Genomic DNA, 22,147 nt, shown 5'->3' with positions numbered 1-22,147 from the left:
ACGTTAGCCAATGAGAGCACCAAGCTAATACGCCATCAAGGTTGGCCCCGTACACGCTGGAGCCAATCAAAATGCTGCAAGGGTCAAAGCCGACCAATTATCTCAGCAACTTCGCCGCGGGGCGGAATCAAAAGGCGGTCTCTTCCAGGCGAGAGGCGGGGCGACGGCTCAGTGGGCGTGGCAAAATGCTCAACACAGACCAATGGCGGGATAGCACTGGAACCCGCGGCGACGCTAGCCAATAGGCGCAGGCGCGGCGAGCCAATGGGAAGGTCGGGAGGTGCGCCGAGACCTGCCTGCGAGTCGGAACCAATACAAAAGGACATTTGAGGAAACGTGGGCGGGACTTTATTCATAAGCCCAATGGAAAGACCGATCCTTGACACTGGTGGGCTGGCCTCAGAGCACACTGAACCAATGGGCTAGGCGGGGCGGGGCGACGGTGGTGGCGGCGGCGGCAGCGTGTTCGGTTGCGCGTAGCGCACGGGGTGGGAGCGGAGCCCAGGCCGGGAGCGGGCGCCGCCGCCAGTGAGAACCGGGACCCGGAACCAGGCGTGGGTTTGCTGGGGCTGAGTTTGGGGCGCGCGGGACCTGACCTTCGCCCTCTGACCTCTCCCCTCGCAGACGACCATGGGGAACGTGTTGGCCGCCAGCTCGCCGCCCGCAGGGCCGCCGCCGCCGCCAGCGCCGGCCCTCGTGGGGCTGCCGCCACCTCCGCCCTCGCCGCCGGGCTTCACGTTGCCGCCGCTGGGAGGCGGCCTGGGCGCCGGCACCAGTACGGGTCGAGGTTCGGAACGGACCCCTGGGACTGCAACCGCCAGCGCCGCAGGGGCAGCTGAGGATGGGGCCTGCGTCTGCCTGCCCAACCCTGGCACATTCGAGGAGTGCCACCGGAAGTGCAAGGGTGAGGGGCGAGGGTCCCCCCCCCGGGGCTGCGATGGCCCGGATCTCGGGGGAAGGGGGAGGACACTGGGGACTTTGGGATTTGGCGCGCACCGTTGGAATCATTTAACAGCACTAGGAGGTGACGTTGGGATCGGATGTTGGAACGTTGGACTTGGGGCTTAGAATGATGGGATCAAATGGTGGAAACGGGATGGAATGCCACAGCAGTAGAGAAAATCCTTAGGGACCTCAGGCGCCCCGGGATCAGCCAAGCCAGACTTGTCTTGTGATCGGGAAGGGAACTGAGGCCCAAGGTCACAGTGTCAGCAAGGTGTCAGCAACGTTCTGTGGGGACGGAACCCAAAGCCTCCGGATCCCAGCCTGGATCAATTAGAGTAGTAATAGTGGTAGAGGTTTATGGAACTCCGTTTTGTTGTCATTATGTGTTAACTTTAGATCCTTGGGACAGTTCTGTGTGGTGAGGGTCCCATCTTACATATGACTAAAGTCGCTCAGCTAGTAGGTGGTGGCAGTGAGGTTTGGGCAGGTAAAGGCCCTGGCCCTGTCTAACTAGGCTGTACTACCTCTTTACAGTTGGGATCCTTTATGAGATGCTCTGCTGTGGGTCTCTGGAGAGAGCTGGGGGTGGCAGGGAAGGAAGAGATGAGAGTTGGTGTGGGGTCGGGGTGGAGTGTGACGGTGTTTCTCTTCTCCAGAGCTGTTTCCCATTCAGATGGAGGGTGTCAAGCTAACAGTCAACAAAGGGTTGAGTAACCATTTCCAGGTGAGCCTTCCTGGTGTCCTGGTACCCACCAGAGGTCATCCCCACCATCCCCCTGCATCCGCACACGCAGCCTTTACTCCTCGCGCAAGAGCTGGGCTCCTTGGTACTTGAAAAGACTCGGAGATGCAGTGCCAGACTAACTACTCAGTTTAGGGACGTAGAGTCCAGAGGTACTGTCTCCCCATAGCAGCTGGGCTGAGTGAAGGAACAGGTATGTGGGCCTACCAGTAGCACCTCCTTTCTCTGAGTCTCTCATGTAGTCAGGCCATGCCTCCCAGTGTTCATGCCCTGCCCAGCCCTGGGACCTTGTCCCTGCCCCTTTGATGGGCCAGCGCATCTGTCCAGGATCCTCACAATCCTCGCTCTTCTCCCAGGTGAACCACACAGTAGCCCTCAGCACAATCGGGGAGTCCAACTACCACTTCGGGGTCACATATGTGGGGACAAAGCAGCTGAGTCCCACAGAGGTGAGCTTCCTTTTGTCATCCATTCATTGTATCTTTCTAGTAACAAATATGTAGCCAAAATCCAAGCTAAAAAGGCCTCATCAGGAAAAGGTCATAGCTGCAGAGAGCTCGGGGATGGCGACTGCATCTCTCCGGTGCATTGGAACAGGAGTGATGCCATCATTCAGCAAACATCCCCTGAGTCCCTGCTTGTCCCCATGCTGTGCAATGCTGGGGGAGTGAACACAATACCCCTGTCACCAGACAGCTGTGAGCCAGGTAGAAAGGGCTGGGCTGGAGATCGTGCAGAACTTTGACAAACTTGGCTTTGGACTTTCTCTAGGGGGTGATGGAGAGTCATATGGCACAGTTTGGTCAAGGGAAAGATGTGGTCCACAGGTTCATGCTGTAGAAATTGTTTGGTTTTGTTTCCTTTTTTTGAGACGGAGTCTCACTCTGTCACCCAGGCTGGAGTGCAGTGGCATGATCTCGGCTCACTGCAACCTCCACCTCCCAGGTTCAACTGATTCTCCTGCCTCAGCCTCCCAAGTAGTTGGAATTACAGGCGCCCGCCAACACGTCCAGCTAATTTTTGTATTTTTTTTTTTTTTTTTTGAGACAGAGTTTCACTCATGTTACCCAGGCTGGAGTGCAATGGCGCGATCTCGGCTCACCGCAACCTCCGCCTCCCGGGTTCAGGCAATTCTCCTGCCTCAGCCTCCTGAGTAGCCGGGATTACAGGCACGCACCACCATGCCCAGCTAATTTTTTGTATTTTTAGTAGAGACGGGGTTTCACCATGTTGACCAGGATGGTCTCGATCTCTTGACCCCGTGATCCACCCACCTCGGCCTCCCAAAGTGCTGGGATTACAGGCTTGAGCCACTGCGCCCGGCCAATTTTTGTATTTTTAGTGGAGATGGGATTTCACTGTGTTGGCCAGGCTGGTCTCGAACTCCTGACCTCAAGATCTGCCCGCCTCAGCCTCCTAGAGTGCTGGGATTACAAGCGTGAGCCATTGCACCCGGCCGGAAATACCTCCTTAGAAGCATCTCTGGGGCTGCCACATGGGGGCTGGTTATTAGGGGAAGGGGCAAAACTGGAGGCCTAGACAGAGTTGGGGGGACTCAGGTCTCTGCTTCTATTGTTTTCCTTCAGTAAATGTGTTTATTCCACAAACCTTCATTGTACAACATATTCTGTGCCCAGCCCTGTGCTGGGCACACAGCAGTGACGAAACAGCCATGGGACTCACCAGTGGGTCAGGGAACAGATGTGTCCCCAGAGAGTAACAAGCTGGGATGGGCAGGGCCGACATGGGGGAACCCAAAAGTAGGGGAGCCTAACTCAGCCTAGGTGGTCAGAGAGGGCTTCATGGAGGAGGCGACCCCCATCCAAGGCTTTCTGACACTAGCCTTCTTGCCCCGGCCCACCTCATGTACTTACACAGTGCGGGGACTCTGACACCTGCCCTTCCCTCTGCCTCACAGGCGTTCCCTGTACTGGTGGGTGACATGGACAACAGCGGCAGCCTCAACGCTCAGGTCATTCACCAGCTGGGCCCCGGCCTCAGGTCCAAGATGGCCATCCAGGTGAGTGGGGTACAGCAGCTGCTGCTCTTCCGACCACCATGGGCAAGGAGCTGCCCTCACACCCGCCTCCTCCCAACAGACACAGCAGTCGAAGTTTGTGAACTGGCAGGTGGATGGGGAGTACCGGGGCTCTGACTTCACAGCGGCTGTCACCCTGGGGAACCCAGACGTCCTCGTGGGTTCAGGTAAGAGGCAGAGGGTTTGGAGGGTGGTCACAAAACTGAAGTTCTGGCTTTCCTAGCAAACCTACCCCTTTTGTGCACCTCCTTTTCTGCCATCAGAGAAGTGGTTGAGCAGGAGTGATTTTGAAATATCAGGCAACATAGTACAGTGGGTGAGATGGTTCAGAACCACAGTGCAGTCTTAACTGAGATTTTATTTTGTATTTTAAAAAACTGGCCATGCACAGTGGCTCATGCCTGTAATCCCAGCACTTTGGGAAGCCAAGGCGGGCAGATCACGAGGTCAGGAGATCAAGACCATCCTGGCTAACACAGAGAAAACCCATCTCTACTAAAAATATTAAAAAATTAGCTGGGCATGGTGGCAGCCTCCAGTAATCCCAGTTACTCAGGAGGCTGAGGCAGAAGAATTGCTTGAACCTGGGAAGTAGAAGTTGCAGTGAGCCGAGATTGTGCCATTGCACTCCAGCCTGGGCAACAGAGCGAGACTCCATCTCAAAAAAAAATTTAAGATGGGGTCTTGCTGTATTGTCCAGGCTGGTCTGGGAACTCCTGGCCTCAAGCAGTCCCCCCACCTTGGCCTCCCAAAGTGCCAGGATTACAGGTGTGAGCCACCTCGGCTGGCCAGGGAAAGAGCTTTTCAGCCTGTGGGCAGTGCAGTCAGGACTCTTAAAAAGGACCTCAGGGAGGATGGTCACCTGACACCATAAGGCTTTGCAGAGCTTCGTCCTTCGCTCTGAGTGAGTCTGGGCAGAGCTTCTCACAGGACCCCACAGCTGGCGTAGAGAGCAGACTCCAAAGGGTACCACTGGGAGGGAGTGGAGCCGGGAGAGGAGGTTGGATTCTGGATGTTGTTTGAAGGCCGAGCTGTTGGATTTACTGAGATCGGCTGGAGGCAATGACTCTGTACTTTTTGGCTGGAACTGAAGGATGGTTCCTGGCCTTGTGTCTTTGCACAGCCATCCGCTGTGTCGCGGAGAGCAGGCTTTTTTTTGGGCACCGAGTCCTGAGTGATTGGCTTGTACAGTTAGGGAGCCAGGGTTGGCTTCAGACCCCTGGGAGTGCCCAGGCAGAGTCACCACTTCTCCCTGCAGGAGCCCAGGGAGACTTCTCAGAGGAGTGATCACCTCTGCGCCGCCAGAGGAGGGAAAAGGGCTACCGCAGCTGGGGCACAGGAACAAGAACATTCCAGGCAGGGAGCAGTGAAGGGAAGGGCCATGGCGGAAAACCCAGGAAACAGGGAACCTGGAGACAGCAGCAGGTGCAGAGAGGCCTCCTAAGTGAGGCCGATCTGCAGGGCCCCGTGAGGAAGAAACCTTTCCAGCCGGGCATCGTGGCTCATGCCTATAATCCCAGCACTTTGGGAGGCTGAGGCAGGAGAACTGCTTGAACCTGGGAGGTGGAGGTTGCAGTGAGCCGAGACACACCACTGCACTCCAGCCTGGGCAACAGAGCAAGACTATCTTGGGGGGAAAAGGAAAAAAGAAAAGAAACCTTTCCAGCCCATTCCTGCCCTCATGGGGGTCCCAGGTCAGGCACAGTGGCTCACACCTGTAATCCTGGCACTTTGGGAAGCTGAGGTAGGTGGATTGCTTGAGGTCAGGAGTTCAAGACCAGCCTGGGCAACATAGCAAGACCCAAAGAATTAGAAATCGGGCATGTAGTCCCAGCTACTCGGGAGGCTGAGCTGGTGGGGCACGCGCCTATGGTCCCAGCTACTTGGGAGCACGGGAAGGGGAAGTGATTCTGTTCTGGAGCTGAGGCCAAGCCGTCCAAGGCCTTGCAGCTGTGCTGTGGGGATCCCACATCTTCTCAGGGCACAGGGGAGCCATGGCAGGTTCTGGGCAGGGGCTCAGCAAGGTCAGGTTTGTGCTTCAACATGATCCCTCTGTCGGCTGTTTGTGAGGTCACTTGAAGTTGGACCACAAGACTAGAGAGGCTGTGGGTAGAGAAACGGGGTGGGTGCATGGCCCACAGATGGGAAGGATGGTTAGAGAGATATTTGAGGGTCTCAGGCTGGGCGAGGTGGCTCACACCTGTAATCCCAGTACTTTGGGAGGCCAGGGCGGGTGGATCACTAGGTCAGGAGTTCAAGACCAGTCTGGCCAAGATGGTGAAACCCCGTCTCTACTAAAAATAGAAAAACATTAGCCGGGTGTGGTGGCAGGTGCCTGTAATCCCAGCTACTCAGGAGGCTGCGGCTGAGAATTGCTTGAACCCAGGAAGCGGAGGTTGCAGTGAGCTGAGATTGCACTACTGCACTCCAGCCTGGGTGACAAAGTGAGGCTCAGAATAAATAAATACATACATACATACTTGAGGGTCTCATGGCCTCAGTTCCAAGAGTTGCTGGGGCTCAGAGGCCAGAGTCTAAGTCACTCACTCTAGATGGCAGCTTTTCCCTCTGTGAGCTTTGGTTTCGCCCTCAGCTGAATGGGGAGATGATGCTGACCAGAATGGTCATGGTAGTGATTTTTTTCTCCGAGACAGAGTCTCTGTGGCCCAGGATACAGTGCAGTGGCACGATCTCAGTTCACTGTAAGCCACCTTCTGAGTTCAAGTGATTCTCCTGCCTCAGCCTCCCAAGTAGCTGGGATTACAGGCACGCACCACCACGCCCGGGTAATTTTTGTATTTTTAGTAGAGACGGGGTTTCATCATGTGGCCAGGCTGGTCTCGCACTCCTGACCTCAGGTGATCTGCCTGCTTCAGAGTGCTGGGATTACAGGCTTAAGCCACTGGGCCTGCCGTGATTTTTCTTTTTAAGACAGAGTGTCACTCTGTCTCCCAGGCTGGAGCACAGTAGCACAATCACGGCTCATTGCACCCTCAACCTCCCCAGGCTCAGACGATCCTCCCAGCTCAGCCTCCTAAGCAGCTGGGACTACAGGTGTGCATCACCACACCCAGCTAGTTTTTTGTACTTTTTGTAGTGATGTGGGTCTCGTCATGTTGCCCCAGCTGGTCTGAGACTCCTGCGCTTAAGCAGCCTTCCTGCCTCAGCTTCCCAAAAGTGCTAGGATTACAGGGGTGAGCTACTGCGCCCCACCAGTGTGGTGGTGATTTAACAACCAGTGATCTGGGTCGGGGGTTCATTTGTGGCATCTCGTCGAGGAAGGAGATTCACACGGTGGCTCGCCTGAGCCCATGGGGACCGGCTCTAGCCCACTTCTGAGCTCAGCCTCTCTAAAAGATGCCACCAGGGCACCGGCCATGAACTCAAGGCCACCTTCACACCCACCAGGCTCACGTTGGGGGATGCCACCAACACTCAGCCATTCTAGAGCTCCACCCATCTGTGCCTGCAGGTGTGGAAGGCCCATATTTCTGCAGCTCCAAAGAGAGGGCTCCCGGCTGGCTCCAGGCTAGCAGGCCAGCCCACACCCCCTGTGAGGCCCCAAGTCTGTCCCTCTGGTTGTCTTTGTCTGGGAAACATCTTTGCACCTGACTTGCTCTGTGCTGTCTCAGCTTCTCTGCGTGCCCTCACTCTTGTGGCCCCCCCACCCGCACTTCCCTTCTCCACAGGTCTTCCTCTTAAACGCAGGCTGCAGCCTGGGAGCCTGTCTGCGCGGCTGTGGTGGATTTCTCAACTGTGGACTTATTTCTTCAATCCCTCTTCCCTCTTCATTTCCGAGTGTGTTTCCTGACTCTGCAGATACGTCGTTGCTTTTTTTCTTTTACATATTTTTAAATTTCTTATTTTTGAGACAGGATCTCTGTTGCCCAGGTTGGAGCACAGTAGCGTGATCACAGCTCACTGTAACCTTGACCTTCTGGGCTCAAGCAGTCCTCCCACCTTGGCCTCCCAAGTAGCTGGGACCATAAGCATGTGCCACCATGCCTGGCTAAATTTTTGAATAGATTTATTTGTTGGTTGTTTGTTTATTGAGACAGATTCTCGCTCTGTCACTCAGGCTGGAGTGCAGTGGCTCACCGCAGCCTCCACCTCCTGGGCTCAAGCCATCCTCCAGCCTCCCACCTGGCCCCCTTAGTACCTGGGATTGCAGGTGCGCACCAGCTCACCCAGCTAATTTTTTTATTCGCCACGTTGCCCAGGCTGGTTTTGAATTCCCAGTACAAATGAACCTCCCACTGTGCCGTCCAAACTGCTGGGGTTACCACAAGCATGAGCCACTGTGCCTGGCCCTTTTTGTTTTATTTTTAGTGATAATCTATAGTTTCGTGAAATTTTTAAATTTTTTGTGGAGATTGGGTTTCACCATATTACCTAGGCTAGTCTCCAACTCCTGGCCTCAAATAAACCCTCTTGCCCCAGCCTCCCAAAGCATTTGGGATTACTGGCATGAGCCACCACTGTGCCTGGCTTTTTTTTTTTTTTTTTTCTTTCTTTCTTTAGAGATGGGGTCTCGCCATGTTTCCCAGGCTGGCTTTGAACACCTAGGTTCAAGCGATTAATCCTCCCTCCTCAGCCTCCTAAATAGCTGGTATTACAGACATGTGCCACCACACCAGGCTTGTTTTCTTTCTCTTTCCCTCCCTGTTTCCTAGTCTCTTCCTCCCCATTTCATCTGCCCCTGTAAAATCATATTTGTGGCGTGTACCCTGCTAGGCTTCAAAGACACCAAAGCGAATCTGTCTATATCCTGAGGCCTGAGAAGGCAGCCCAGAGGGAGCGGTCCTCTTGTGCAGCAAGCACTGCCTACTGGAGGAACAGAGGGACATAGACTTGGACCTCACTCAGTGTAGCAAGTCTGAGTGACAGCTGAGTGCTCATCAGTTCCTCACAACCCCAAGAGGCAGCCAGGGTCACAGACAGACGCTGCCGGTGTCCATGATCACCAGCCAGCCTGTGGCAGGGCTGGAATTCGAACCTAGGCCGTGCACTCTGCTCAGCTGCCTCTCAGCTGCAGAGTGGCTCAGAGCCCGGGTTTGGGAGGTGTGGAGGCTTGGATTCCGCCCCTGACACATTTCGTGAGCACGAGTGAGTGACTTACCCTGTCAGCTTCTATAAGTGATGGTAGATAAATACTGACCACATGGGCTTGTGTCAACCAGATGAGATCCTTTGGGTAATACAGTCATGGCAGGGCCTGGGACACTGACCTACGGCATGAACTTCTGGGTGATGGGTTGGGAGAAAGGAGCTCGTGTGGGAGGCCTAAGAGCAAGCGCAGGCCTCCAGCAGGGATGACCCTAGAAGGCTTCCTGGCCTGGCACCCAGGGTGGGTGAAAACTGATCATCATTTTGCCCACAGGAATCCTCGTAGCCCACTACCTCCAGAGCATCACACCTTGCTTGGCCCTGGGTGGAGAGCTGGTCTACCACCGGCGGCCTGGGGAAGAGGGCACCGTCATGTCTCTAGCTGGGAAATACACATGTGAGCCTGGGGCCAGGACTTCTGGGGCTGAGGATGGAGGGCAAGGCCCTGAACTCTTGGGACTGAGGGTGGGGGGCTGGAGTCCTGGACTCCTGGGTCTGAGGGAGGAGGCCTGGGTTCCCAGATGCCCAAGTCCCCTTGGTAATGAGCCCCCACCCCCACCCTGCTCTCTGACAGTGAACAACTGGTTGGCAACGGTAACGTTGGGCCAGGCGGGCATGCATGCAACGTACTACCACAAAGCCAGTGACCAGGTGAGTGGGTCCGGGGACTGGCTGGTGCTGCTGGGAGCTGCTGGGCCTGGAAGTCCAGGTAGGGCCACTCACTAACTCTCATGTGTTGCCCCGGCCCCTCCAGCTGCAGGTGGGTGTGGAGTTTGAGGCCAGCACACGGATGCAGGACACCAGTGTCTCCTTTGGATACCAGCTGGACCTGCCCAAGGCCAACCTCCTCTTCAAAGGTAAAGGCTCAGTTTCCCTATTCGGGAAGCAAGCGAGAGGTGACTCAACTCTGAGTGGGCTTATAGACCACCACAGGTGCTGGGGACCTGTGAGCCTCCAAATTACCAGGGAACGCTTGTTAAAAAGTAGGTGGATAACCCTCTGCTGTGTTTTATGCTTGAAAAAAAAGTAGGTGGAGCAGCCAGGTGCAGTGGCACACGCCTGTAATCCCAGCAGATTGGGAGGCCAAGGCAAGTGGATCACTTGAGGTCACAAGTTCGAGATCAGCCTGGTCCACATGGTGAAATGCTGTCTCTACTAAAAGTACAAAAATTAGCCAGGCGTGGTGACATGCAACTGTAATCCCAGCTACTCGTGAGGCTGAGTCACAAGAATTGCTTGAACCCGGGAGACAGAGGTTGCAGTGAGCCGAGATTGCACCACTGCGCTCCAGCCTGGGTGAGAGTGAGAGTCTGTCTCTAAAAAAACTAAATAAATAAAATGAAGTAAATAAATAGATGTTTTTTTAAAAAATTAGGTGGATCATCTGATGGGTGTTTGGGCCGAGCTGGAGCTTTGCACATCCCCTCCTGACCCAGCCAGCGAGCCCTCTCCCACTCCCTACACTTGACCCTCTTACTTTTCTGAGACTGGTCCCAGTCTGTCACCCAGGCTAGAGTGCAGTGGTGCAATTGCAGCTCACTACAGCCTCCACCTCCCGGCTCAAGCAGCCTTCCCACCTCAGCCTCCTGAGTAGCTGGGACCACAGGTGCACGCCACCACACCTGGCTAATTTTTTTTTTAATTTTTTGATAGAGACAGGGTTTTGCCATGTTGCCCAGGCTGGGCTTGAACTCAAGCCTTGGCCTCCCAAAGTGCTGGAATTACAGATGTGAGCCACCACCCCTGGCCAGGGTAGAAGGCACCTTGGAAGCATCCAGCCTGCCCCATTCATCTTACATTAGTAGAAACAGGCTTCCAGAGGCTTCAAGGTCACAGCCAAATCCAGACCCTCATGTCAGGCTCACTGGCTGCAGTTTCAATATCCAGTCTTTTTCTTTTGAGACAGAGTCTTGCTCTTGTTGCCCAGGCTGGAGTGCAGTAGTGCGATCTTGGCTCACCACAACCTCTGCCTCCTGGGTTGAAGCGATTCTCCTGCCTCAGCCTCCCAAGTAGCTGGGATTACAGGCGCGAGCCACCGGGCGCAGCCCCTCAATGTCCACTCTTAAGTCCTCTTGGCTATCTATGGCTCACAGATATTGGGTGATTGAGCCTCCTGCTTAGCAGTGCTGGGGACACAGTGGTGATCAGCTGTGTCTTCACAAGGCTCAGTGGGAGGAACAGATCATCCCCAGAGTGGGCAGGACTAGTGGGGGAACCCAGGCGGATGGAGGGCTTTCCAGAGGGCAGGGTTCACTGAGTGGAGAGCAGAGGAGTGAGCCAATTGCTGCAACATGAAGTTGCTGGGGGTGTGATGGGGTTTCTGGGTGGCGGGAGCAGTGTGGCTGAAGGTCTGGGAGCTATGGGCCCGTGGCTGGTATTCGAGGTGGCCAGGAACTCCACATGGACACAGGGTGGGAAGCTGGCACGCCTTTCACCTCAGCTCCTCCCCGCAGGCTCTGTGGACAGCAACTGGATCGTGGGTGCCACGCTGGAGAAGAAGCTCCCGCCCCTGCCCCTGACACTGGCCCTTGGGGCCTTCCTGAATCACCGCAAGAACAAGTTCCAGTGTGGCTTTGGCCTCACCATTGGCTGAGCCCTCCTGGCCCCGCCTTCCACGCCCTTCCTCCTCCAGATTCCACTTCCACCTCCCCTCCCTTCCCTTCCTCCTCAGGGGTCGAGGGGGACAGCGGAAAGGAGGGACCCCGCCACCCCAGCAGCTGAGGAGGGGATTCTGGAACCGAATGGCGCTTCAGGATTCTGAGTACCACAGGCAGCGTGCTCAGGGGACCTCGAGTCCCGGGAGGGATTCCGGGATTGCAGGGCGTGCAGGATTCTGAGCACCAGGGGCAAAGGTGGCCAGACAACCTCAGGGAGGAGTGTCCTGGCGTCCCCATCCTCCAAAGGGCCTGGGCCCGCCCCGAGGGGGCAGCGAGAGGAGCTTCCCCATCCCCGGTCAGTCTGCCCTGCCCCGTCCACTCTCCCATCTACTCGGTATAAATCATGTTTATAAGTTATGGAAGAACCGGGACATTTTACAGAAAAAAAAAAAAAAAACCAACAAAAAATATACGTGGAAAAAAAAAAAAAACCGATGGGAGGCCTCCATTGATTCTCAAGCCTGGCTGGCCTTGTTTTGAGCATTTCATCCGGAGTCCAGCCCAGCCGGATCTTCCCCCAGCCGCCCGCAGGGGGCGCCAGAGGGCCGGAGCACGGAAAGCTGCGGAGCCACACGCCTGGCTTGATGGCTGCATTGAGCGCGGCTCAAGAGGGGTACAGAGTGGTCTGGGGGTCGTCTCCCCAGCCGGAACATCCACCCTGCAGGGAAACACCACCGGCCTTCCCTTGCCCGAGGGTAGGTTCTCAACGTCACTCACCCCATCTTGACCTGGCTGGAGTGGCTACGGAGGACTTTGTCCCTGCAAACTGAAACAGTGCAGATGACACTGTCTGAAAGCAGAGATGGGGGCAGGGAGCTAGGCGAGGGTTCAAGCTACTAGGAACAGCTGCAGAATAACTACGGTTCTAGGAACTGCTGTGTTGGGAAAAAGGGGCTCCAGAACTCAACAGGCTTGGGAGAAGGGGGCTAGAGGGCAGACTAGGCTCCTGATGCAGCCGTGGGGGCTGGGTCACATGTGTCTGAGAATGTGGTGCTGTCTGGATTTTTGCCAACCTAGGGCTGGGGTCAGCTAACGCCGACCACCATCAATCCCCAGCCTCCAAATGGGAACTGAAACCCTGTCTGCCCCCAGGGTCTGGGGAGGGAGGGCTGCTGAGTAGAGCCGACCCCCTGCCAGCCAAAGCAAAGCAGGCCCGCCCTGGCACTGAGGCCTCCTTTCCAGGACCAGATGTGCAGAATCCTCTGATCCCACCCCCTGCAGGAGCCGGGAATGAATCCCAGCCCCTCCGGTTCTCGCTGTGTGGCCTTGCTGTTGACCTCGATGCTGACACTGCTGCACCACCAGTTTCTCTGAAACATCTGGAGTTTATAACAGGGCTGTTAGGAAAGTGACAGCGTCTGAGTGTGCACTGTGGCCTGTCCATCGCTAGCCCTAACATAGGACCGCTGTGTGCCAGGGCTGTCCTCCGTGCTAGGTACACATGCTAGCTTGTCACCAAATGTATCGGTCACACAGCTGGCAACTGGCAGAGCCAGGATTCAAGCCCTGGCAGTTTGGCTCCAGAATCCTAACCCTGACCCAGAAGCACAGCTTTAAGCCCCTGGAAACCAAAATGCCTGTGCCAGGCTGGGGAGGTGCTGGAATCTCATTTTACATGTGGGGAAGGGGCTCCCCTGTGCTCAAGTTCACCACCAAACAGGAAGCTATGATTAAAACCAGATCCCACTCTCAAAGCCCAGACTCAGCACATGCATCACATTGTTCCCTGTTCCCACCCCTCCCATCCCACTCTGTTCAGCCCCCATCCCCCTATTTCTTTCCTTTTTTTTTCTTTGTTGAGGTGGAGTCTACTCTTGCCCAGGTTGGAATACAGTAGCACAATCTCAGTTCAAGCGATTCTCCTGCCTCAGCCTCCCGAGTAGCTGGGATTACAGGAGACTGACACCATGCCCAGCTAACTTTTGTATTGTTTTTATTAGAGACGGGGTTTCGCCATATTGGCCAGGCTGGTTGAGAACTGCTGACCTCAGGTGATCCACCCACCTTGTCCTCCCATAGTGCTGGGATTACAGGTGTGAGCCACCAACCCTGGCCTCCCCCCGACTTTTTTTTCCCAAAGAGGCTGGATTGCAGTGGTGAGATGTCACCTCACTGCAACCTCTGCCTCCCAGATTAAAGCGATTCTCCTGACTCAGCCTCCCAAGTAGCTGGGATTACAGGTGCCCGCCACCAGGTGTGGCTAATTTTTGTACTTTGAGTACAGCTGGGTTTCCACCATGTTGGCCAGGCTGGACTCAAACCTTGACCACAAGTGAGCCGCCCACCTCAGCCTCCCAAAGTACTGGGATTACAGGCGTGAGCCACCACACCCAGCTCCTCCCATCCCACTTCTGTCCGGCCCCCTAGCCCCACTTTCTTTCCGGGATTCAGAAGTCCAGGTCCCAGCCCCTTCTCCAGAGTGCATTCTTCCTGGCAGAGGAAAGGATGGGGTCAGGAAAGGAGGACTCTGGGTGGCAGCCTGCAGGTTCCCCTTCCATGGTTGGCCCCCAGAATGGAGGAGGGTGTCTGGATTACTGGGTGAGGTGTCCTCCCTTCCTGGGGACAGTCGGGGGTGGTCAAAAGGCCTCTATGCCCCACCTCCTCCCTCTGCCCTGCTGTGCCAGGGGCAGGGGGAGAACAGCCCGCCTCGTGACAGGGGGCTGGCCCAGCCCGCCCTATCCCTGGGAGAGGGGGCGGGACACGGAGAGCCCTATAATTGGACGAATCTGGGAGCCTCCAGCCCTACTCAGCCCCAGCGGAGGTGAAGGACGCGTTCCCCAGGAGCTGGTGAGAAGCACAGTGGAGGGCGCACAGCTCAGCTCAGGGGCCTCTAGGAAGATGTAGCTGGGACCTCCGGAAGCCCTGGCCTCCGGGAAAGAAGTCTCAGGAGAGCTACTTGGGGTCAGGCTGGGGAGAGGAGGAGTTGGGGGTGAGGCCAGCGGCAGGGGAGTGGACCTGAGCAGCAGAGGTGACCTGACCCGCTAGGTGGGGTGGGGAGAGCAGCTGGACTCAGAGCTAAGCCAAAGCAGGACCCCACAAGTTGTCACTGTCATTTATTGAGCACCTACTGGGTGTCCCCATTGTCTTCTGACCTCCCTACTTGGGGAGCCAGAGGCAGCGACAGTGTAGCTAGCCGCCGACTGGAGAACTTTAAAATGAGGACTGAACTATCTCATAAATGGAAAACGGCGCTCAAATGTGAGGTTGCAGCTTAGAATGTGAAGGGAGAATGAGGAATGCGACGTTGGGACTGAGATGGAACGGGCGGTGGGGAGGGGGCAGGGGGTGAAATTTGAACCCTGGGAGAGGAAGATGGAATTTTAACTATGGAGGCCGACCTGGGGGATGGGGAAATGAAAGAAGACCAGAAGGCAGTTGAATAGGCACTGGGTGGGGGACGGCTTGGTGAATGTCTGTGTTGGGATTAGGCCTTTGCCGATAGTGGAGCAAGGCTTTGAAGGCTAGGCTGGAGTGGGGCCGGGTTGGGGGTGGGAGTTCTCACTGGGGGTTGATTGACTTCTCCCTCCCCAGACTGGCCAATCACAGGCGGGAAGATGAAGGTTCTGTGGGCTGCACTGCTGGTCGCATTCCTGGCAGGTATGGGGGCGGGGCTTGCTCGACTTCCCTGCTTCTCCCCCCCCCACCAACCTCCTGGCCCCATTCAGGCAGGCCCTGAGTCCCCTCTTCTGCTGGTCTGTCTGCTCCTTGAAGGGAAGGCTCAGGTCTGAAGCTTCTGCCCCGCTCCCTGGCTCTGAATAGCAATTGACACTCTCTGGGCCTGTTTCCCCAGTCCTTGAGATGAGAGTTAGAAATGTTTTTTATGTTTTTGGCGGGTTGGGGGGGGGTGTCAGCCTAACTCTGTCACCCAAGCTGGATGGAGTGCAGTGGCACAATACTGGCTCACTGCTGCAACCTCCACCTTCTCCCCGGTTCAAGTTATCCTCCTGCCTCAGCCTCCCCAGTAGCTGGGATTACAGGCACACGCCACCATGTCCAACTAACTTTTGTATTTTTAATAGAGATGGGGTTTCACCATGTTGGCCAGGCGGGTCTCAAACTCCTGACCTCAGGTGATGTGCCCGCTTCTGCCTCCCAAAGTGCTGGGATTACAGGCATGATCCACCCTGCCCGGCTGGGAGTTAGAGGTTTCTAATGTGTTGTCAGGTAGGTAGTGAATACCTGTGACAGATCAACTGTGATCTTTATTCCCCATCACCCCACACAGCCCTGCATGGGGCGCACAAGGACACTCAATACATGCTTTTCCATTGGGCGTGCTGGCTCACCCCTGTAATCCCAGCACTTTAATAGGTGGATCACTTGAGTGCAGGAGTTCAACACCAGCCTGGGAAACATAGTGAGACCCTGTCTCTACTAAAAATACAAAAAGTAGGCCACACGTGCTGGCTCACCCCTGTAATCCCAGCACTTTGGGAGGCTGAGTCGGGTGGATCACGAGGTCAGGAGATTGAGACCATCCTAGCTAACATGGTGAAACCTCGTCTCTACCAAAAATACAAAAAAAAATTATCCGGGCATGGTGGCAGGCACCTATAGTCCCAGCTTCTTGGGAGGCTGAGGCAGGAGAATCACTTGAATCCAGAAGGCAGTGGTTGCAGTGAGCTGAGATCATGCCATTGCACTCCAGCTTGGGCAAAAGAACGAAACACCGTCTCAAAAAAAAAAAAAAGAAAGTAGCCAGGTGTGGTGCCCCACACCTGTGGTCCCAGCTACTCAGGAGGCTGAGGCAGGAGGATCACCTGAGTCCAGAAAGTCAAGGCTTCAGTCGACCATGTTCAGGCTGCTGCACTCCAGCCTGGCCGACAGAGCAAGACCCTGTCTATAAATAAACAAATAATGCTTTTCGACAGGGGCAGTGGTTCACGCCTGTAATCCCAGCACTTTGGGAGTCCGAGGCGGGCGGATCACAAGGTCAGGAGATCGAGACTATCCTGGCCAATATGGTGAAACCCTGTCTCTACTAAAAGTACAAAAAATTAGCCAGGCATGGTGGTGTGCACCTGTAGCCCCAGCTACTCAGGATGCTGAGGCAGGAGAATCGCTTGAACCCAGGAGGCGGAGGTTGCAGTGAGCCGAGATCAGTCCACTGCACTCCAGCCTGGGCGACAGAGCGAGACTCCACCTTAAAATAAATAAATAAATATCGCTTTTCAAGTGATTAAGCAGACTCCACCCCTCACCCTGCTCACCATGGCTCCAAAGAAGCCTTTGTGGAGCACCTGTGTGCCAGGTAGTGGGTGCCTGGCTGGGGGCAGAAGGACCCTGACCCACCTTGAACTTGTTCCACACAGGATGCCAGGGCAAGGTGGAGCAAGTGGTGGAGCCGGAGCTGGAGCCGGAGCTGGAGCCGCACCAGCAGGCCGACTGGCAGAGCGGCCAGCCCTGGGAGCTGGCGCTGGCTCGCTTCTGGGATTACTTGCGCTGGGTGCAGACACTGTCCGAGCAGGTGCAGGAAGAGCTGCTCAGCTCCCAGGTCACCCAGGAACTGACGTGAGTGTCCCTATCCCGGCCCTTGACCCTCCTGGTGGACGGCTGCACCTCCCCAGGTTCAGGGTTCATTAAGTCTGTCCTGTCATCAATGCCTGGGCGTCTGGGCCTCTGCAGGTTCTAGCTTCCTCTTCCCATTTCTGACTCCCGGCTTTAGCTCTCTGGGATTCCCTCTCAGCTCTGTCTGTCCCTCCTCCGTTCTGACTCAGTCTCTCACACTCGTCCTGGCTCTGGCTCTGTCCTTCCCTAGCTCTTTTGTATGTGTGTGTATGGTAAGAGAGAGACAGAGATGGGGTCTCACTGTGTTGCCCAGGCTTGAACTACTGGGCTCAAGTGATCCTCCCGCCTCGGCCTCAAAGTTCTGGGAGCAGAGGCCTGAGCCACCCTGCCCGGCCTCCTGGCCCCTTCTTCGTCTGTGCCTGTGCTCTCTGCATCTGTCTGTCTCTGTCTCCGTCTCTTGGCCTCTGCCGCGTTCCCTTCTCTCCCTCTTTTTCAGGTCTTTGTGGCTCATCCCCACCTCGCCTGCCCTCACCCAGCCCTTCTCCCCGCCTTCCCCTGTGCGCACACCCTCCCCCCCTCGGCCGCAGGGCGCTGATGGAGGAGACCATGAAGGAGTTGAAGGCCTACAAGTCCGAGCTGGAGGAACAGCTGAGCCCGGTGGCGGAGGAGACGCGAGCCCGGCTGTCCAAGGAGCTGCAGGCGGCACAGGCCCGGCTGGGCGCGGACATGGAGGACGTGCGCAGCCGCCTGGCGCAGTACCGCAGCGAGGTGCAGGCCATGCTGGGCCAGAGCACCGACGAGCTGCGGGCGCGCCTCGCCTCCCACCTGCGCAAGCTGCGCAAGCGGCTCCTCCGCGACGTCGATGACCTGCAGAAGCGTCTGGCCGTGTACCAGGCCGGGGCCCGCGAGGGCGCCGAGCGCGGCGTCAGCGCCATCCGCGAGCGCCTGGGGACCCTGGTGGAGCAGGGCCGCGCGCGGGCCGCCACCGTGGGCTCCTCCCTGGCCAGCCAGCCGCTGCAGGAGCGGGCCCAGGCCTGGGGCGAGCGGCTGCGCGCGCGGATGGAGGAGGTGGGCAGCCGGACCCGCGACCGCCTGGACGAGGTGAAGGAGCAGGTGGAGGAGGTGCGCGCCAAGCTGGAGGAGCAGGCCCAGCAGATGCGCCTGCAGGCCGAGGCCTTCCAGGCCCGCCTCAAGAGCTGGTTCGAGCCCCTGGTGGAAGACATGCAGCGCCAGTGGGCCGGGCTGGTGGAGAAGGTGCAGGCTGCCGTGGGCGCCAGCGCCACCCCTGTGCCCAGCGACAATCACTAAACGCCCAGGCCTGCGGCCAGGGGACCCCACTCCACCCCATGCCTCCTGCCTCCGCTCAGCATGCAGCGGGAGACCCTGCCCCCCAACCCAGCCGTCCTTCTGGTGGGCCCTAGTTTAATAAAGACTCACCAAGTTTCACCGCAGCTGCTGGCCTCCCTGTGTGATTTTCTTTAAGCTCCAGCCTCAATTTCTCTTTCTGCCCGCACACTAGCCACACAGTTCTCAGCCCATCCTCCCTCTCTGTGTCTTAGACGGAGTCTGGCTCTGTCACCCAGGCTGAAGTGCAGTGAGTGGTTCGATCTCAGCTCACTGCAACCTCTGCTTCTTGGGTTCAAACGATTCTCTTGCCTCACCTTGGGTTCAAGCAAATCTCATGTCTCAGTAATTAGGATTACAGGCTGGTGCCAACATACCTGGCTAATTTTTGTACTTTTAGTAGAGCTAGTCTTGAACCGACCTCAAGTGATCCACCCACCTCAGCCTCCCAACATGCTGGGATTACGGGCATTAGCCATCGTGCCCGGCCTCTGCCCCTCTTCCCCACCCCTTTTTTCCTTTTTCCGAAACAAGGTCTCACTCTGTTACCCTTGATCATAGCTCACTGCAGCCTCCACCTCCTGGACTCAAATGATCCTCCTGCCTCAGCCTCTCCAGTAGCTGAGACTACAGGCGCCCACCACCAGGATTAATTTGTGTGGGGTGTGTGTGTGTGGGTGTAGATGGGGTCTGGCTCTGTTGCGCAGGCTCATGTGGAACTTCTGGGCTTAAACGTTGCTCCCACCTTGGCCTCCTGAGGAGCTGGGACTACTGGCTAGCACCACCACACCCGCCTATTTACTTTTACTCTTTGTAGACATGAGAGGTCTTACTATATTGCTCAAGCTGGTCTCCAACTTCTGGGCTCAACCGACCCTCCCCCATCGGCCTCCCAAGTGCTGGGATTCCAGGAGTGAGTTGTTGTGCGGGCCTGCCCATCTTAATAACACTGGTTCCTCAGAGTTGCAACCCCAAGTGAGCTGAGACTGGTGCCTTTATTCTGAAGCCATTTTTATTTTGTTCTGCTGTCTTTATTCTCCCTCCTTCTCTCCTCCAGTCTTATCTGATTTCTGCCTCCTTCCCCGTCTCCTCCCCTTCCCCCTCCTCCCCCCCTTCCCCCCCCCCCCCCCATGTCTCTCCATGCTCTCCTTAGGAGATGTCATTTTCTGGCTTCCTGTTTTCCTCCACCTCTCTTTTATCTCTCCCTCCTACGGTTTCTCTCTCCCAGGCCTGCTTTCTTTCCCCCCTCCCTTCTTCATCTGGGTTTGTTCCTCTGCCACTAGGTTTTATTTGAGCCCCTTGCTTCTCCAGTTCCCTTCTAGCTAGCTGCCCTTCACCCACTAGGAACTGGGCATCCCTGCCCCAACCCTCATTTTCTTTCCATTTTTTTTTTTTTTTTTTTTGACAGGGTCGCACTCTGTTGCCCAGCCTGGAGTGCAGTGGTGCGATTTTGGCTCACTGCAACCTCCTCTTCCCAGATTCAAGCGATTCTCCTGCTTCAGCCTCCGGAGTAGCTGGGATTTCAGGCATGCACCACCACACCCTGCTAATTTTTGTATTTTTGGTAGAGATGGGGTTTCAACAAGTTGACCAGGCAAGTCTCAACCTCCTGATCTCAAGTGATCTGCCTGCCTCAGCCTCCCAAAGTGCTGGGATCACAGGCATGAGCCACCCCACCCAGCCTATCCCTCATTCTCCATCCTTTCCTCCAGCTGTGATGTCTACCCTTCGTGTCTTCCAACAAGCCTACTGGGTGCTCAGTCCAGGCTAGGAAGAGAAGGGAGCAGCTCCTTCTATGGAAGGCTGCACCAGGTCTAATGCTGAGATGAGATCCGCTCAGAGCAGATCACCTGAGGTCAGGAATTGGAGACCAGTCTGGTCAACATGGTGAAACCCTGTCTCTACCAAAAATACAAAAATTAGCCGGGCATGGTGGTGAGTGCCTGTAATCCCAGCTACTCAGGAGGCTTTGGCAGGAGAATCACTTGAACACAGGAGGCAGAGGTTGCAGTGAGCCGAGATCGCGCCACTGCACTCCAGCCTGGGGGACAAGAGCGAAACTTTGTCTCGAAAAAAGAAAAGAGCGAGAGTTGGCGCTCAGAGAGGGGAAGCTTGGATGAAAGCCTAGGAGCCGCCAGCACTATCCTTCCTTCCCACCCCCTCAGTTCTCAGAGATGGGGAGCAGGGTTCCCACCAACGGGGGACAGGCCAGGACTTGAGCTTGTATCTCGTGGGCCAGCTGCAACATCTGCATGTTCCTCTACCCGTCTTGCACACCCCAGACTCGGTGCTTTCCCTGGCGCTGCTCCGATCACCCCCCGTGGAGGCAGCTCCCCTCCCCCAGAGATGACTCACCAGGGCTGAGTGAGGAGGGGAAGGGTCAGTGTGCTCACAGGCAGGGGGCCTGGTCTGCTGGGCCTGCTGCTGATTCACTGTATGTCCAGGGGCTGGGGCAGCACTCTCTCAGAACCTCCATTTCCCCAGATGTCAACAAGGGGAGCAGCATCAGCCACATCTCCCACTTGAAGAGTTGACCCTTGAGTTCTCACATATAAGTAATTTTTTCTGAGACAGTGCCTTACTCTGTCGTCCAGGCTGGAGGGCAGTAGGGTGCTCACAGATCAGTGCAGCCTCCAACTCAAGTGACCCTCCTGCCTCAACCTCCCGAGTAACTGGGACCACAAGCACCCACCACTATGCTGGCTAATTTTATTTTTTATTTTTATTTTTTTTGAGACGGAGTTTCGCTCATTTCCCAGGCTGAGGTGTAATGGCGCAATCTCACCTGACTGTAACCTCCATCTCCTGGATTCAGCGGATTCTCCTGCCTCAGCTTCCCAAGTAGCTGGAATTACAGGCACGTGCCACCATGCCCAGCTAATTTTTTGTATTTTTAGCAGACAGGGGGTTTCATCATATTGGTCAGCCTGGTCTCCAACTCCCGACCTCAGGTGATCCGCCCACCTCGGCCTCCCAAAGTGTTGGGATTACAGGCGTGAGCCACCGCACCCAGCCACATTTTAAAATTTTTTGTAGAGATAGGGTCTTACTAAGTTGTCTGGGCTGATTTCAAACTCCTGGCATCAAGCAGATCCTCTTGCCTCAGCTTCCCAAAGTGGTGAGATTACAGATGTGAGCCATTGCACCCAGCTGACCTATGAAGACTTCTAAGCAGACAGGGTGCCCTATGTCACCATATCCGTGGTCAGATCTAGAGGTGGGACAAGGATGGGAAGGAGGTCCCAGAACAAAGGCCGGCAGGGAGTCCTACAGGACAGGAGCCTGGATCCTGGAAGGAGACGGACAAAGAGCTCCCTCTTTATATTTCTTTATTTTATTTTATTTATTTATTTTTTGAGACTGAGTCTCACTCTGTCACCTAGGCTGGAGTGCAGTGGCGCAATCTCGGCTCCCCGCAACCTCCACCTCCCAGGTTCAAGCGATTCTCCTGCCTCAGCCTCCCGAGTATCTGGGACTACAAGCTTGTGCCACCATGCCCAGCTAATTTTTGAATTTTTTGGTAGAGACGAAGTTTCACCATGTTGGCCAGGCTGGTTTCAAACTCCTGACCTCAAGTGATCCGCCCACCTCGGCCTCCCAAAGTTGTGGGATTACAGACGTGAGCCACCGCGCCCGGCCAACAGCTCCCTCTTTGTCCCTCGCTGAGCCCTACTGGATGTTCTTCATTGTGTGTCAGTTTCCCCATGTATAAAACAGAAACCCCTATAGCAGAGGGTGGGAGGATGAAAGGCAGGAGCTTTGCAGTTCTATTCTTGTGGGGTCAGGAGGTGGGAAAGCAGGAGCACT

At 55.9% G+C, this 22,147-nt stretch overlaps 2 protein-coding genes across 2 annotated transcripts; both read left to right on the top strand.

Moving 5' to 3' along the window:
- The first annotated feature begins 446 nt into the window (after positions 1-446).
- On the top strand, positions 447-11,919 carry TOMM40 (translocase of outer mitochondrial membrane 40). Its single transcript, XM_032262696.1, has 10 exons — positions 447-528; positions 625-904; positions 1,602-1,669; positions 2,044-2,136; positions 3,606-3,707; positions 3,787-3,892; positions 9,106-9,228; positions 9,406-9,482; positions 9,586-9,688; positions 11,285-11,919. Exons 2-10 carry the CDS (start codon positions 631-633, stop codon positions 11,422-11,424), a joined length of 1,086 nt encoding a protein of 361 aa, XP_032118587.1. The 5' UTR covers positions 447-528; positions 625-630; the 3' UTR covers positions 11,425-11,919.
- Positions 11,920-14,138: 2,219 nt separating this feature from the next.
- Positions 14,139-18,447, top strand: APOE (apolipoprotein E). Its single transcript, XM_032262695.1, has 4 exons — positions 14,139-14,275; positions 15,020-15,085; positions 16,801-16,999; positions 17,584-18,447. The coding sequence occupies exons 2-4, from the start codon at positions 15,043-15,045 to the stop codon at positions 18,302-18,304; spliced, it is 963 nt and encodes a 320-aa protein (XP_032118586.1). The 5' UTR covers positions 14,139-14,275; positions 15,020-15,042; the 3' UTR covers positions 18,305-18,447.
- Positions 18,448-22,147: the final 3,700 nt, after the last annotated feature.

Source organism: Sapajus apella, unplaced genomic scaffold (assembly GCF_009761245.1).
Source record: "Sapajus apella isolate SASKATOON/1434 unplaced genomic scaffold, GSC_monkey_1.0 scaffold130, whole genome shotgun sequence".
Lineage (NCBI taxonomy): Eukaryota > Metazoa > Chordata > Mammalia > Primates > Cebidae > Sapajus > Sapajus apella.
This window is presented reverse-complemented; position numbering and strand designations above follow the sequence as displayed.